General features: G+C 43.1%; 1 protein-coding gene across 1 annotated transcript in view; it reads right to left on the reverse strand.

The window, feature by feature from the left end:
- The window catches only part of fhod3a (formin homology 2 domain containing 3a), a 52,771-nt gene that overhangs the window by 34,178 nt on the left and 2,833 nt on the right, over positions 1-15,760 (reverse strand). The window contains exons 2-3 of the mRNA XM_030788652.1: positions 14,333-14,445; positions 10,952-11,016 (exon numbers count right to left, since the gene is read on the reverse strand). Of these exons, the coding sequence (XP_030644512.1) occupies positions 10,952-11,016; positions 14,333-14,445 (178 nt within the window). The remainder of the gene's footprint in view (positions 1-10,951; positions 11,017-14,332; positions 14,446-15,760) is intronic.

Raw genomic sequence — 15,760 nt, forward strand, 5'->3', positions numbered from 1 at the left:
GGATTTTACGTTCGCTGACTCTCTCCAGGGCTCTTGGTTTTACTCCTATCAGGTTTGATGTCTTTGGTCTAAATGAGGTTTTGGAAAAACAAAAACATAAATCCCATCTAAAAGTCCCTTTTCACCTGAAATGGCAGCTTTCTTTTCCAGACGACTCTCTTAGGGAATTCTCTATGGGCTAAAGACAACACCGCAGAGCCCAAAAAAACTTTACGGTGATGAAAGACATATAGACCGAGGTCAAGGGTTGAAGTAAGAAAGAGCTTGACAATGTAATTGATAAAATCCGTTTTCCCGGTCACACAGGCAATCCATCAAAAAAGAAAGAACTTGCTCTCTTTTCAGCTGAGCCATTAACAATGCGCTTAAAGAGAAAAAAAATCATCTAAGAGAGAGAGAGAGAGAGAGCGACAGAGAGAGAGAGAGAGAGAGAGAAAAAGAGAACAAAGAATGGGGTTGCTCTCCCATTCTTTCAAGAATTGATTTATTCAACCATTTCGGAAAACTCTCATTTGAATTGATAAAATATGACAGGTGAATGCTTCCGTGGCTTAAGAAGGATTCATATTGTTTATGAACTTGATTTATAGCCCATCCATAGAGAAACATTTCATTGCATTGCATCAAGCCATAACTCATTATCAGTGGCCGATGCAAATCAACACGCATATCTACTTAAATCTGTCCTGAGATCAAAGCTGGGCTTAGTGGAGGTGAGGAATGTATCCGCGTGTTTCAAAGTTGAGTGTGTTTTTATAGTCAACCTTATGTCTTCTTCCTGTCTAGCACAGTGACATCACTACGTCCGAATGTCCCTCAGTTCCCGTAGCGACAGCCACACACACAAAGTAAAGCTAGCCCTGTCTCTGAGACCACAGCAGTGTGCTGGACAGGGCATGACACAAAAAGACCTGAAAACCGGAGGGCTGCCCTAATTTTCGTCCCGAAGGAACACTATACAAGACCACTCTAAACGGATAAGCACAGATATTGAAGATCATGTTGGGTGTTGTGTGTCAGACACCAGAGTGGTACTTACAAAAAAAAAAAAATCAACTTCTTGTAAACCACACCAAAGGATTCCCTCTTAACTAAATCAAAATGAGTTTCTCCAACTTTTAATGACTCTTGAAACCAGACGTCCCCAAGGCGTGAGTTTTAATTGGGCTGCAGGCCTCTTTTTAAGCTTGTTCAGATCCAGGGTGGACAAACAGCTAAGACCATGTGGGTTTTCTTCTCAGCAGTGACAGCTTGCCACGGTGACACTGTAAGCCTCCAACGTAAACTCGGCAGCGGGATTTGTTTTTTTCCCCCGTCTATTTTCTGCACGGTTGGTCTTGGCCGTGCCACTGCATGTTCTGTAGGTTATTGTTTAAAAAAGAAATATAAATATAAACATAAATAGTCTCCATCTGCATGGCAGCTGAATATGCAGCTGAGAGCTAAACTGAGGTCATGGATTGAGATTAATAACAAATGTAGAGCACAGTGCCAGCCAGCACAATAATCTTTAGAGTATAGATTACACTCCCGGTGGCTGTCTTTCAATACAAATACTCACACGCACGTGATACCCAATTCAAATTTTCAATACAAATACTCAGATATATACACATGGATGGACACACGCTCCCACACGCATGAACATGTGTTCTCAGACATATGTGGGGACACATGTGGGGACTACAGTGCACATATGAGTTCATATATATATATGAACTCATATGTGCACTGTAGTACCCACATGCACTCAGGCAGACATGTATTCATGTACACACACTCTCTCTCTGTCTCTCCCTCTCCTGCATACACACACACACAAAGACACAGACACACACAAACACACATACACAAAGGCACACACAGGTATTTCATTCGGGTAAGGAAATGTTAAATCTCCAGGCGTTCTGACACCTCCATCGACACCCCATTGCCCTCTGCACCCCGTGCCCAAACAGACGGCCAGCACATGGCTGTGTCCTTCACGTGCCCCTGGCACTCTGGCATGGTAAAAATAACAGTGCAGTGCTTTTCTTAACACCAGCACACACTGGTGAGAGCGGAGCTGAGATACTCGAGTGCTCTGTTCTAAAGCACACGAGTGGAGTGATGACAGAGGCCAGGCCCAGCACAGTACAGCTCACAGGTTCACTAACACTGCATTTAACCCGCACTCACTAAAAGAGGATTGACAGCCTCTCCACGGGGAGTTCAATTACACCTCAATGAACATGGTCAATACATAAACACATTTACACAGATACATCCCACACACACACAAGGTGCAATCAGACATGCACACACAGTCTTACTGAAACACAACCACACACACAGGCACGTGAACAGGCAAACACATACACACACACACACACACACACACGCATACCACCTCGTCTCCAATTGGCAGGTACCATCTGAATTACTCACAATGAGCTACAGAGAGCAGCATGCAGAGACATGAATACTGTGGAGCGCCCTGATTAAGGCTCATTGGCTTTGTGTGGTCAGATTTGAAAGACAGCAGACACATTCAGACACGTGGAACAGGCCAAACTCTACAGCTCATTAATTCAACCAAGACAAAAGGCAACTATTCTTCACCTCTCAGCGCTGACTCCAGTCACAAACGAATCTCACATGCATGTGAAATCAAACAAGGTCAATATTGTCACCAATGTACAATTAAAAGCAGTTCACAGAGTTTCTCCCTACTCCGCCATGTCATAACCCGAAACCGATGACGTAATGCTATCCCACGATGCAATGCGTCTGGCGGCGTTCAAGGGCGTCTCAGGCGGCTACAGAGCTTGTCGTATTAGGAGGTGGAAGGAGAGACCGGCGTATAACCAACAGTACGTTAATGCCAAGCATAAATCAATTCTGATTCTCAATGTCCTAGCTATAGATATGCCGCTTCCTGTCCACACACCTGCCAGTCACTGGCATACAAAGGCCGGATCACTAGCATACACAAGCTGGCTCATGTGTCTGTGGCACACCTGTGTTGTGTTGTGCCAGTGCAGATCAGAAAACAGTCAAAGTCAGACACTCAAACACACACACACACACACACACACACAGTTACCTGAGGTGAAACCACACACTTTTTTTTTTTTACACACAAGGAGCAATTCACACATACAAAGACGGGAGGGTGTGGTGTTTGATATCTGTGATTTCCTGTATTGTCTCAAACTGTCTTCTGTGACATAACGACCAAAAGAGACGAAACAAAAGGCCATTGGTAGATTTCCCTTTGGCAGGATCAGGTTGCTATGGAGATCATTTGTCCGGTATCCCCCCCCCCCATTCTCTATATGAGGGGTCTCTATGTTGCCTGAGGCGCCAGTGACAGGTGTCAGTTCCTCTGTTTCCTCCCTTTCTCTCGGTCTCTCAGCCACAAAGGGAGTCAGGATCAAAGTGGCGTTGCCACGGGAGGTGGGAGCTAACAGTTATTTGTTGACCTGAAGGGTCAAGTGGGATGAAGGCTCAGTGCAGGCAGGAGAGTAACGGAGCGTAAAGCCAGCCTGCGTCAAACATGACCCCAAGACTGGGCCCCCTCTCTCTCTCTCTCTCTCTCTCTCTCTCTCCCTCTTTCTCTTTTTCTTGCTCTCGCACACATCCTCTCTTTCATTTTTATACCCATCCTTCTCTTCTTCTATCGGTCTTCCATCAATTTCCCTCTTTTTCATATTTTCAGTTGGTCTGCTACCCACTCCTAGGACGAAATTCCTGAAATGCAGTGAGAGGCCCACGCTGCATATATATATATATATATATATATATATATATATATATATATATATATATATATATATATATATATATATATATATATATATATACACACACACACACACACACATGCACATATATATATATATATATATATATATATATATATATATATATATATATATAAAATGAGTCATAGCATGAGTACAGAAAGTCATTTTTCTCTCTCTCTCTCTCCCTCTCTCTCTCTTTCTTCTCTCTTTCTCATATGGAGAGTAATGCCATTAATGTTGATCACTGCTAACTGACTATATGCTTATTCACACACACACACACACACACACACTCACACACAGACACACGTCATACATGTTTAACAACTCCTGACCCAGACTTGCTTGCCTTCAGATCAGTAGAAGAGCTTGATGTCTTTACCTGTCAGTTTAGTGAACAACCAAACTCCATCTCTTGCATAATTGTGCCTTTTTATCTGTGCCATGGGAAGGGATGACATCATTTTTAAATGACTTGAGCACACATTTTGGCAGGTGCCTGTCCTAGTCCTGCTGGTTTGTTTTCCTCCCCGTTCCCCTTGGAACTGTGTTTCTCATTAAATTCCCTGGACAGCGTCATTCCCATCTCCGAGCAGGCTCTAAATCCATTAGTCTCCGCTCAGTGTGCATCACATGTGGCTAACCAACCACTCTGTTCTTACTCAGCACACCGGTACAGAGCCACGGGGCTCAGACACGCGACAGATACATTGATCTAACGTTGTGTTTAACGTTGTATTGCCGCTTTTCAAAAAGGGGTTGCACAGAGGTGGACTGAGCTGAATTGACAGCTATGTGTCTGTGCCTCATAAAAATTTTAAAATAAATCCATTCAAATGTCCAGTGAACTAACTGACAAGCTACTGTTTGACAAGCTACTGTTTGACACTACAAAAGGTGAAAAAAGTCTGAGGCAGTTTTAAATGTTGGGTCTATTGAAGTGAGATTGCTTTGTAAGTGTTGAATGCTAAGTCTTGAATGTTAAGTAAGTTTTGGTCTTAGAAACGTACACAAACACACACACACACACACACACACACACACACACACACAAATGCAATGGAATCAGGTTTCTATAAGAGAGCTGAGAGGAAAAACACAAATACCAGCATTTTGTCCCCACAGATCAGCAATACCTCCTCGTTTCTCACGCCTCCTTTGTGTCAGCAAGAGGAGCCAGAGAAGGCCGACCCTACAGACTAAACACAAACACAAAGGACACTCCGGAGATCTGGCGAAATCTCATTAGCTCTGGGATCGTTAATGTGCTGCTTTTTAAAATAAGCCACAATTCTCACCATTGATACCGAAAAGCCTGGCTCAATATGAGGGAAAGGACTGTTTCTATAGCCTCCTACCTCTCCCTTAATTCTTTCTCCTTCTCTCTCTCTCTCTCTCTCTCACCCTCCATCCCTCCATTCCTTGTGTAATAAAAGAATGAGTCATAAGGGTAGGAAGTGACTGGGAGATCCTAATGCTCTCAGCTGCCGAAATGTTCATTCGTCCAACTGTTGGGGGAGGTAGGAAAAAATGTGAGAAATTCTCTACGTCTCTTCAAAGTGACCCGAGCGCCAACAAAGCATTTGTGCTCGAAAACGCATCAGATGTTATAGCGTGAAATGAATAAGCAGAACATCCAAATACCAACATGGACGTTATCAGTGCAGGAGATCTTCAAACAGGCAGGACACAAGATTGACGGGTCGAGACTGGTTTGTGAGGTGCCCCTACACCACCACCAACCCCCCCCCCCCTTCCCAATGTCCTATTAAGCACTTTCTACACCTTGGTTTGCTCTCACATATGAAACACACAAACACAGGAAAGGCTGTTGTACAGCACAGCAAGATCAGACCCAAACAATGAAACAGATGTACATTTCACACCTCCAAATCTGAAACTTCTCCATTCTCTCTGCACACATAAACTTGATAAGAAGAAGTTGGAGGGGGGAGAGCCATAGATAGATAAAAAAGAGAGATGGGGGTATTAAAGGAGAAATGGGCGACTCAGCATGACTCAGGGTGTAGCTCTGTCATTACCGATGTTCTGTTCGGCACAGTCAGATTTAATTGTGTCCTTTTCAGAGACATTATCTCTGCCTATTTCTCAGGCTGAAACCTCAATATCCATTTAACACTGACAATGTTATCTTAACGTAGCCCTGAAATGCAGTAAGGTCAGAACAAAGTATAACTGTAGTTCACCCCTAGTCTCCTCACAATTACCATCGATCAGGTTCAAGGGCAAGAGAAAGGTTAAAAACATTTAGATTTATATAAGGCTGAATTAAGCAGAAATCACTTTCAGCAGGGGGGAAAAAATGGAACGATGGAGAAGCATGGAAGTTTTAATGACCTGTCCTTTTGTTTTTAAAGAAAAGGGAAAACGTCGCTATGTAAAACACTGCAAAAGATGTAGCTGACTTTCCAAGACCAGTTAAACGGTATAGTATTCTCTGGTATGAAAGTACATATCAACAGAGAGAAAAAGCAAAGAAAAAAGAAACACAAACTTTAAATATAGCAATTGCTCTCAAAGACAACAGCGATCAGAGAGAGAGAGAGAGAGAGAGAGAGAGAGAGAGAGAGAGAGAGAGAGAGAGAGAGAGAGAGAGAGAAAGGTCATTCTGGAAAAGTCTTCACAAGCCAATCATTTGATTAAAGGAGATAAAAAAAGATGCTGATGAAAACGGTGACAGTTAATCCAAAATGCAGAAATCCTGGAAACTCTGCAACAAATACACCTCAGAAAAAAAAAAACAACTCATGTTATTCCTTTTATCCCCCCTTTCTTATTCCTCTGCAGAACATGGATAACTTATGCAAGTGCACGGTCCCAAAAACCACACAGCAAGCTACCCCTCCTCCTGCCACGTTACAGGGGGGTCGTTAGAGCTGGATAATTAGAGCAGTAAAATAATAGACGAATAACGACAAAAACAAAAAAAAAGCCTCTACGACCAGACGAAGTTCCTTTTGTTTTTCCACGCAAGCTTTGGATTTAAAAAGTGAGTCAGTGTGTTTACGGCACATACTGAAGAGAGTAACCTACATAATAGAATGTTCCGGTACTACAATGGAATTCAATGTGTTCCTTTAGAATGTCTGTGCACTACATTGTGAGACCTCATTAGAATGGTTGAGTAGTACAAGAGGACATGTCACTAGAATGGAGGGGCAATAGAAAGAGACTGAAAGTGTTCACTAATGATCTATAGAGAGCTGTATTGGTGGGAAGAGACAGGGTATTAAAATAGACAGGGAGTCTGAAAAGGAAGCTAAGCATGGAACTACACTGACTTGCTTGAATTCCATGAGAGAGGATCCTTCACAGAAATTCCACTGTATAGTAGATCTAATAAGAGTGCCGAAGAGCTAAATGCTTTTGTATAATTCATCTGTTAATTTGCCGATGTTCTGAGTAGTTTTAAATTATGATTGTGAAAGCTGAGCATGCCCTGAGTTGCTTCAGTATTCTGCAATGAGAGATCAGTAGAGTCTAACCCATCTCATTTCCACAGTTGAGTATGAAACTGATACTAAGACTGCATCTGCTGTCACAGCATCACCTGTTTGTCTATAGCATCGTCCAAATGACACACAATCACACTACCCCAAATATAACAGCAACCTCCTTCTATCTTCTCTTCTTTCTCTGCACTCTTTCTATTTTCCTCCATTTAACCAAACAGACTTAGGTCTTCTCGCTCTTTCTCTATCTCTCTCTCCCTTTCTCTCTCTCTCTCTCATTCGATACTGCCATTCCTCTCACATGTTTCTATGCTGTCAACACTTTCCAAAGATAACACTATTGGCCCTCACGGCCAGGCCCTGCTCCTGGTATGTCGTGCATCACCCAGTGGCTAAAATTAACCACGGAGCAGAGAGGAGCACCACACACACACACACACAGACATACACACGCATACTGCTATAGACACAGAGACACCCAGCTACTGACACAGACGGACACAGTAACTGACACAAATAGACATAGTTCCTGACAGACATATAATCCAGCCAGTGACACAAAGTCCGAGTATCAGACAGATAAAATCGTCACTGATGCCGAGAGCTCCAGCAGATGACACAGGGACATAGCAACTGACACAAAGAGCATCTACAACTACTGCAGAAAGAGCCACGCTCTCTGACAAAGCCTTAGTCAGGGGCTGAACAAGCTGACTGAGAGCGTGAAAATGTTAGTCAGAGCTACTGAGGAACAGAACAGGATACAATGAGAGGGAGAAGTAACTTAGATGAAAATGGAGAACTATTCTCTTGGATCAGACCAGGTACCATCATCTATGAGAGCCCTCCTAATTACATGCTACTCCATCAAACGGCCTGTGTTAATTATGCTTGTTAAGTCTAAATTGCTGACAGTGTGAAATCATTAAAAAGACATCAGTACAGTCCGTCTACTCCTCTGAGGTCTAGAGCTCCTCCATCTTACTGTAAAACACACAGAGCTTACACAAGCAGAAAGTGGAAGAGTTTCGCTGAGTCAAGAGTACATCAAGTGCTAATTTAAATCAAAAAGCTCGTCAAAAGGACATTACCCTGCATATGGTGTCTTACTGTTGAGAAGTGCCTTGTTTTTTTGGGGGGGTGGGGGTTTTGGCAGAACATTGCGTGTGTTTTACCTACGTACAAGAATTGTGTGTGTGTGTGTGTGTGTGTGTGTGTGTGTGTGTGTGTGTGTGTGTGTGGGTGTGTGTGTGTGTGTGTGTGGGTGTGTGGGTGTGTGTGTGACAGTTAGCGTTCTGTCAGAAACTCAAACCTCTTTGTGAAGTAAACAACAGTAGAAAAGTGGCAGTTTTGAGACACGGTTCTAATTAAGTGTGACCAGCATAGGCTGCTGAGTGTACACATGGGAAAGCACTCTCTGGCTCAGGTTAACACAGAGGTCACTGGAGGTCCATGAAAATGGCAAACTCATCAAGTTCATGTTGGAACGATAAATTACCCTCTCCTCTGACTATTACATAATCAGCCATGAGTTACTTTCTCTGATACCATCAATAATCTATTTTCAATCTATGGACTCCTCTACTGATACAACATCTTTCTAATTCAGTTACGTAATTATACATAATTTATACTTGTTCAGTAAACTGAACAGTTCTCCCCACTATTTTATCGATTCAGTTCAGTATGCAATGCTGTTACGTGGCAGAACCCAGTATGGCTGCGTACTAGACAGTTTCCTCCTTAGTAATAAATATTCACAAGTAAGCCTTGGGCCAGCCAGGGTGATCTTGATCACCAACCAATCAAAATGCTAGACACAATACTTTCTCGCCCTTAATTAAATGGTCGGACTTGCACGCCAATATGTCTGGGAAATGGTTAGGAAAACATCTGAGCTGTAAAAGCTCCCATTTTCTTGCACAATCGCCATCTGCAAATCTCTCTCTCTCTCTCTCTTCAGGGGGTTTTCAAATGGGGTCAATCCAAGACTTTTATCGGATTCTAGAGATCTGTCCAGTCCAGATTAAGATGTTACCAAGTGGATCCCAATAGTAATTAAAGCACTAAGACAAAGATGACAGAAATTACCCCAGATCCACATCCAATGGATTGCAACGTATCCAGAGAATGTGACTCAAACTAATGGATCTACCCTCCACTGTACACAGGCTGCCAAGAACCTGGCTTGGGTCTGGCATTAAAATCAGCAATTAAAAAGCAATTTAGTGTATCTAACTGAGTGTGGCTAAGCTAGTCTTGCTGGAATATAACCTATGAATACAATAATATCCAAAGACATTTATGGACTGTTAATTCCATGTGTGTGGTGTTTAAGCTCTACTGCGAGCTGTTTAAAACCCTGCTTTTGGTTACAGCCCCCTGGGCAGTCACAGAGCAGAAATAGATGCCACAAGAATCGGTTTTCGTACTGTAGAGGCCAGAGCCATGAACAGACCCAGTCTGTCACATGGTCTTAGTGAGAGAGAGAGAGAGAGAGAGAGAGAGAGAGAGAGGAGAAGAGGAAGGAGAGTGACACTGGTGGGGGGAAGGTAGGATTTAGATTACGCCTCTGCCCACTTCAATCACTCACAGACACTTGCAGGGTGGAGTGGGGGAGGGGAGAAGGAGGGAGAAGTAGCAGGTGGCTGAAGTCTTAAGGAACATCTTTCATCCACTTAACAAAGATGCTCATCTGTCTCAGACCATACCTCCACCCCAGTAGGTTAAGCTCTCCACCCAAACGCAACGGAGGAACCACCAACAAGAAGACAGGGATTCTGGGGAGGGACCCCAGCCTGCATAGACCTGAAAGCTGACATATATCCACTGAAAGGGTGCACTAAAACTCCTCCTCTGAACTAAGACCCCTTTCCTGATCTCTCACAGCTGACAACCAATAAGACACTTGACCTGCAATCCCAAAATAGAACTGCTATCATCGGCATGGTGGACTCCGGTCATGCTGAGCGGGTGACCATCGAGAAGACAGAGAGAGAGAGAGAGAGAGAGAGAGAGAGAGAGAAGAGAGGGTGAAAGAGTGAGAGACAGAGAGAAACGAAGAAAGAGTGACATAGACGAAGGCAGAGGGTCTAAAAAGAAAACAGTGATGCTTATTTTTAACTGTGACATCATACTCTGGTTTGAGCTACATCTTATGTACTTATGTATCACATGTAACTTTGAGATAAAGCCACTATTCAGTCATGGCTAATATCAGTCAATCTCTCTCCTCACTCTCTATTTCTTTCCCGCTCTCCCTCCACTCTGTAGTTTCACTGTATGTAAGCTAAGGAGGTAAAAGACGTCAGGCCTTAATGACTTTACCAGTCTCTGGCTAACAGGAGTGGAGCAGACCCAGGGAAAGCCTCACAGAGAATTGTGTGTGTGTATGTGTGTGTGTGTGTGCAAGTTTCACATGTGCGCTAGCACACTGCTCACACCTTCAACGGCAAATTAAAGTAAGCCCAGTATAAAATAGCCTGGCTAGGCTAGTGACAGAGCTCAAGAATAGCCACTGAATGCCAAGCATGTTGGCACCTCAGTATGAATGTTTATGGGCAAGACAAGTACAACCTACAGTGGTGGACATATCTGACAGTATGTGTTATATCCCCTAACAATGTCTAGAGGAATACAATATTCCCCAATGAGACTAGGGATTTTTTATTGAAGTAATATCAAACTCACCAATACAGGCATGGACACGGACGGACAGCTGGGTGCGCAGAATCACACTGTGCTTCTTGCCTCTCCTGTGCAAAACAAAAAGAGAGAAGGAGAGAAGAGGAGAAAGAAGACAGAAATGTTTGGTTTAGAAAATGAAACAGCAATTTGCTTGTACAAGTCATCTATAACAAAGAGTGAGGGGGTGGGTGGCTGGGGGGGGGGGGGGGGGCATGGCTGGTGAAAGCGAGATCTCATACAGTTTGTGTAGTGAGAGGGACTGAAATCATGGCCCAGTGTGGAGCCCCTATGGAGAGATAGACATCTGAATGTGAGCAGACACAGCAGAGATCCCAGAACAGACACAACACCTCAAACGAGCGGAATAAACTGTCTCTCCTCTTACTCTTACTGGCTATCTCACACGAACATGCACAAAAATGCATGTAAAAGATAATGGGGGAACTTCCACAGATCCAGACTGAGCTTAGTGATTTTTTGACGCAGGTTTCTCAAGTCATTAGCAGTAACTGTTTCTGAGTAAGCATAAACAGCAAGCGTATGTCAACGATGAGATGCTAACCGTCAGGCGCTAATCAACCGGGCCATCAGCATCTTCTCAGATAGACCACAGAGAGAGAGGGAGAGAGCGTAACAGAGACACGGTCCCTGGATAAGTAACATTCCAGATAGCAAAACAAGCATGCAGCTGCCCTCTTATCCATGTATCAGTCATGCTCGGAAATGGAGCACAATGTTAACACGATTTTGATAAGAGGTGAAACGCTGAAATCTGGCTGCTTTTCCGTCTGCTCTCTGAGTCTCCATTCAAACTATTTTCACCTGACACTTTACAATACCCCTGTTTATCCTAACAGACATGCTAAATTGAAAATAAACTCTTTTTTTTTTTTACCAACTCCAGATGAATGCTACTCAATAGAATGAGACATAGTCAGGAGTCGGTCGAGGGGGGGGGGGGGAAAGAATGAAAGAGAAGGAGAATGTTACATCTATCACAACAGGATGTACAATTCATGATTTCTGTTCTAACAAAAAGTCTCATAAACCTTTCCTTTAAGGAGAAAAACCATAGCACCCAATTCCTACAGACCAGAAGCAAACAGCTCTGACCAAACCCTCAGTGAAGCTTAATCATCTCACAGGTACCATACACCAAGCTCCACCACACTGCTACAGAAGCCCTTTGACCTCTCAGTGCAAACAATAATAAATAGTGGGTAACTGGTTTCGAAAGGTACCTCTGTTTTACTTATTAATCTTTGGCATTTTCTAAACATCACCCACAGAAGGAGTGATGGTAAGGCTTACGTTACACTTGAGGCTAACTCCCTATCTAAACTTTCTCCAGCCAGGAACATTACAGAGTTAACCAACTGCTATTCATCTGCGACACCTCATCATGCTGAGGGCAGTCGTCACATGTCAGAGACTTGACAGTGTCTTTTTTTTTTCTTTTCAAGCCAACCGGTTGGCCAAGATCGTCCAGTTAAAAACATACAACCACATTCATTCAACTGCCCATCAACTGTCACTGGATCTGCTCTGTAGGGAAAAAAATGCCTATCAAGAACAACTTTGTCCACACACACACAGACACACACACATAAACACACACAAACAGACACAGAGAGCTCTGTGGTAAAGGGACCAAATATACGGAAACACAGACTTGTGCTTCACGTTCTACAACTTGAACAAGGGACCACTTAAAATGTACAGAAATCCTAGTGACATCACCTTAAAAACCAGCCACATCAGTGCAGGAAACACCAGAAAACAAGACACTTATGCAAAATATCCACCCGGTCTCACCCTGGAGGAGGTCACATACAGGACCAGAACACACACAGCCACTCTGGAAACAATGACAACAAGACCTTGAATTAGCCTGGCGTGATACGGAGGTGGCTACATGCTAATAGGGATATCTCTCAATGTGGTCGTCTATTATCAGATATTACACATTAACCGAGACCTCTCCTACGTCAAGAGAGTAATCCAGACAGTAAAAAACAATCACATGGCCTGCATTGTAACTGATCCCCTACTGACTCATATGTTCAGAAAACACCATGTTGCAATGTATGCAAATATAGACGAGTCAAAAACAAAATGATATATATGTGCATATATATAGATACATTCCCAGGTAAATTATGGAGTTATTACAAAAACATGGATGTTATTGAGATTTTTTTTTTTTTACTTGTTCAAGTAGATGCAAAATATTACACAACATAAATTGTTTTGATTCACGAGTACTATGAATTGACCAAAAATATGTAACGTCATCTTCGTTACAACTGAAACGGAAACTAAGTAAAAGAATGAAACAATAGCCCTAGATGTGACCCTGCCACGAAGAAGGGGATATTGCAGTCAGCCTTTATTCCAGACATTTCATGCTTTCCATGAACTCCCCCTTCCCAGAAATCTCCATCCAGTGGCCTGTGATTCTTCAGGAGATTTTGGGGGAGACAGAAAATGAGCGAGCGGAGCCAAACAAGGTTCACTCATCTCCGTATCGGGTTTATGTAGAATTAACACTTTAAGAAACACTACCACCGAGTAAAGAAAACACTTCAAGGTCCCTCCATTTACTGCATAACTAATATATATACTAAGTAAATGTCTGTATTAACATTTATTTAACATTTATTTTTTTAAAAATATTTATTTAGAAAACATTCTTATTTTTTAAAAAATCACTCAAAAATGCACTTTATCAAGTACGCCGTAGCTGATAAGAACAGATCTTGTGCTGATCAGTAGATTACTGTTGTATTTCTCAGCTGCGGTCAGTCACTGCAGAAGAGCTCCTGTTCTGAAGTGACCCTCTAAGCTGACAACAGGGCAGATGTATAAATCAGAGAAAGTACAGTATGTATGGCTCTACCACACTCCCCTGCAGTTTATCATAGTCCTGCTCAGCCTCAGGAAACCTGCTAAGGCCATTTCCTCTCAGAGAAGTGCTCACACTTGTACGATGAGCTGCGTTCACATCTGTCACATTCCACAGGAGTCGCACTGCAGCTCTGGCACAGACTGAACATGATCGACTACTGTGGGTCTGCAGGTGAACGGACGAGCACTGCTTACATGCTGTAACGCACCAGTCCAGTCACCGGTCAGTTCATCATAATGACACATGTATAACAACCTAATACTATCCACTCAGTAAAAGAGCGGCTTGAAGGATGGTCATCAGAAAGAATATGGAGAAGGAACATAGAGCGAATGAGAGAATCGCACAAAGATGCTACGAAACAAAGAGAGAAAGAGAAAGCTGGCGGGAGAGAGAGAGAGAGAGAGAGAGAGAGAGAGAGATGATGATAACAGCTATGAACGAGATACTAAAGGTATACAGTAGCTTAGTTTTACCCTCCAGAGTCCTCCTGCTGAAACCCCTCCAGTTCATCTCGCTGTTCAGCCAGAGAAGATTCCAGGTCCAAATATGTCCCATTGTGAGACAACTGCAGTGCACAATCATCAAGCTGCAGAACAAGTGAGGGAAACAAATGAAGAGAGAGTCAATCAGGATAGTGTACAGTCTCACCTTGTTATTAACATTAGTGGTATTGCAATTGAGACGCAACTGATTCTTTAAAGCATTATTCTCATATTGTGTCCAGTATAAACTCCACAAGGGAGAGCAGGGCCATATAACCGGAGTAATGAAAAAAAACTCAGTCTAGGAGTGGTGAATTGTGGGTCCTTCATGCATTTGGTGTTAAAAACATAAACCACCAGAGGAATGTCACGGGTCACACTTTCTGGGCTCTTTTTCTGTCTCTTTCACACCCTTTTAAACAGTCCGTGGCTATAAAATAAAAAAAAAAAACGTTTACAGGGTCTGGATAGAAAAGTATTACATGTAAGAGGCGGATTAAGTCTGTAGTGTTTCGCTGTTTTCAACATTACAGTGTAGTAAAGGGAATTACCGACAGCCATAAAGCCGGCCGAACATGCAACCCGACACTCAGCTACACCCCTGTTGTAAAAGCAAATGCCGGTTTTGTTCTCATTCTCGTTCACATGTGGCTCAGCTTCTTTTCATTACTTAGATTGGCATTTCTCTGCCAAACACGTTCCCCATACTAAAAGTAGACGTAAAAGACCTTCTGAATGCGGCGGAGAGCTGAGCCGGAGTGGGGCGGGGGTTGGGCGTTGCTTTGATCACAGATCCTGCACATCATGTCTCTCCATTGTGTCAGATAACGTTTAACGTGCAACATCTGGATGATTGCCGGAACATGCGCAGTAATTTACAATGGCAAGTGAGTGATACTGACACGCCAACACGCGCGGAGAAAGAGTACGACTAGAAGCACTGCTGTGAGCAAATGGAGCCTCGGGGAGCCATGGCAACAGCTGTGTCAGGTATCACCTACAGGTGCGCTCATAAATTAGAGTGCAATGCAGAAGTTGCAAACTGGACTCAGACAAAAGTGATATATTTTACGGCATAACTATCAAACGCAGATTTTCGCTTATTGTCATTTACGAAACAGCATCCTTATGGAAAACACTCACGCTCCATTTTGGTTCTCTAAATTGCTGGCTTTGCATAGCTTTTCCATTCCTTTTGCCACCAGGTTTATAACTACATGGTGCTGTCCGCTAAACTTTACCACAGCTGTGTCTTAATCCAGAATTCTCTCACCAGTCCAAGACTTAAGATTTGATTTATGGTGCCGTTCTATCCAATACTGATAACTCATCCAAGAATACGACACATAGTGGAATTCACTCACTCTCTAACGGACTGACAACCGACAGACAGGCAGGCAGACTTGAGCCCAAAAAATA

Source organism: Chanos chanos, chromosome 12, assembly GCF_902362185.1.
Source record: "Chanos chanos chromosome 12, fChaCha1.1, whole genome shotgun sequence".
Classification (NCBI taxonomy): domain Eukaryota; kingdom Metazoa; phylum Chordata; class Actinopteri; order Gonorynchiformes; family Chanidae; genus Chanos; species Chanos chanos.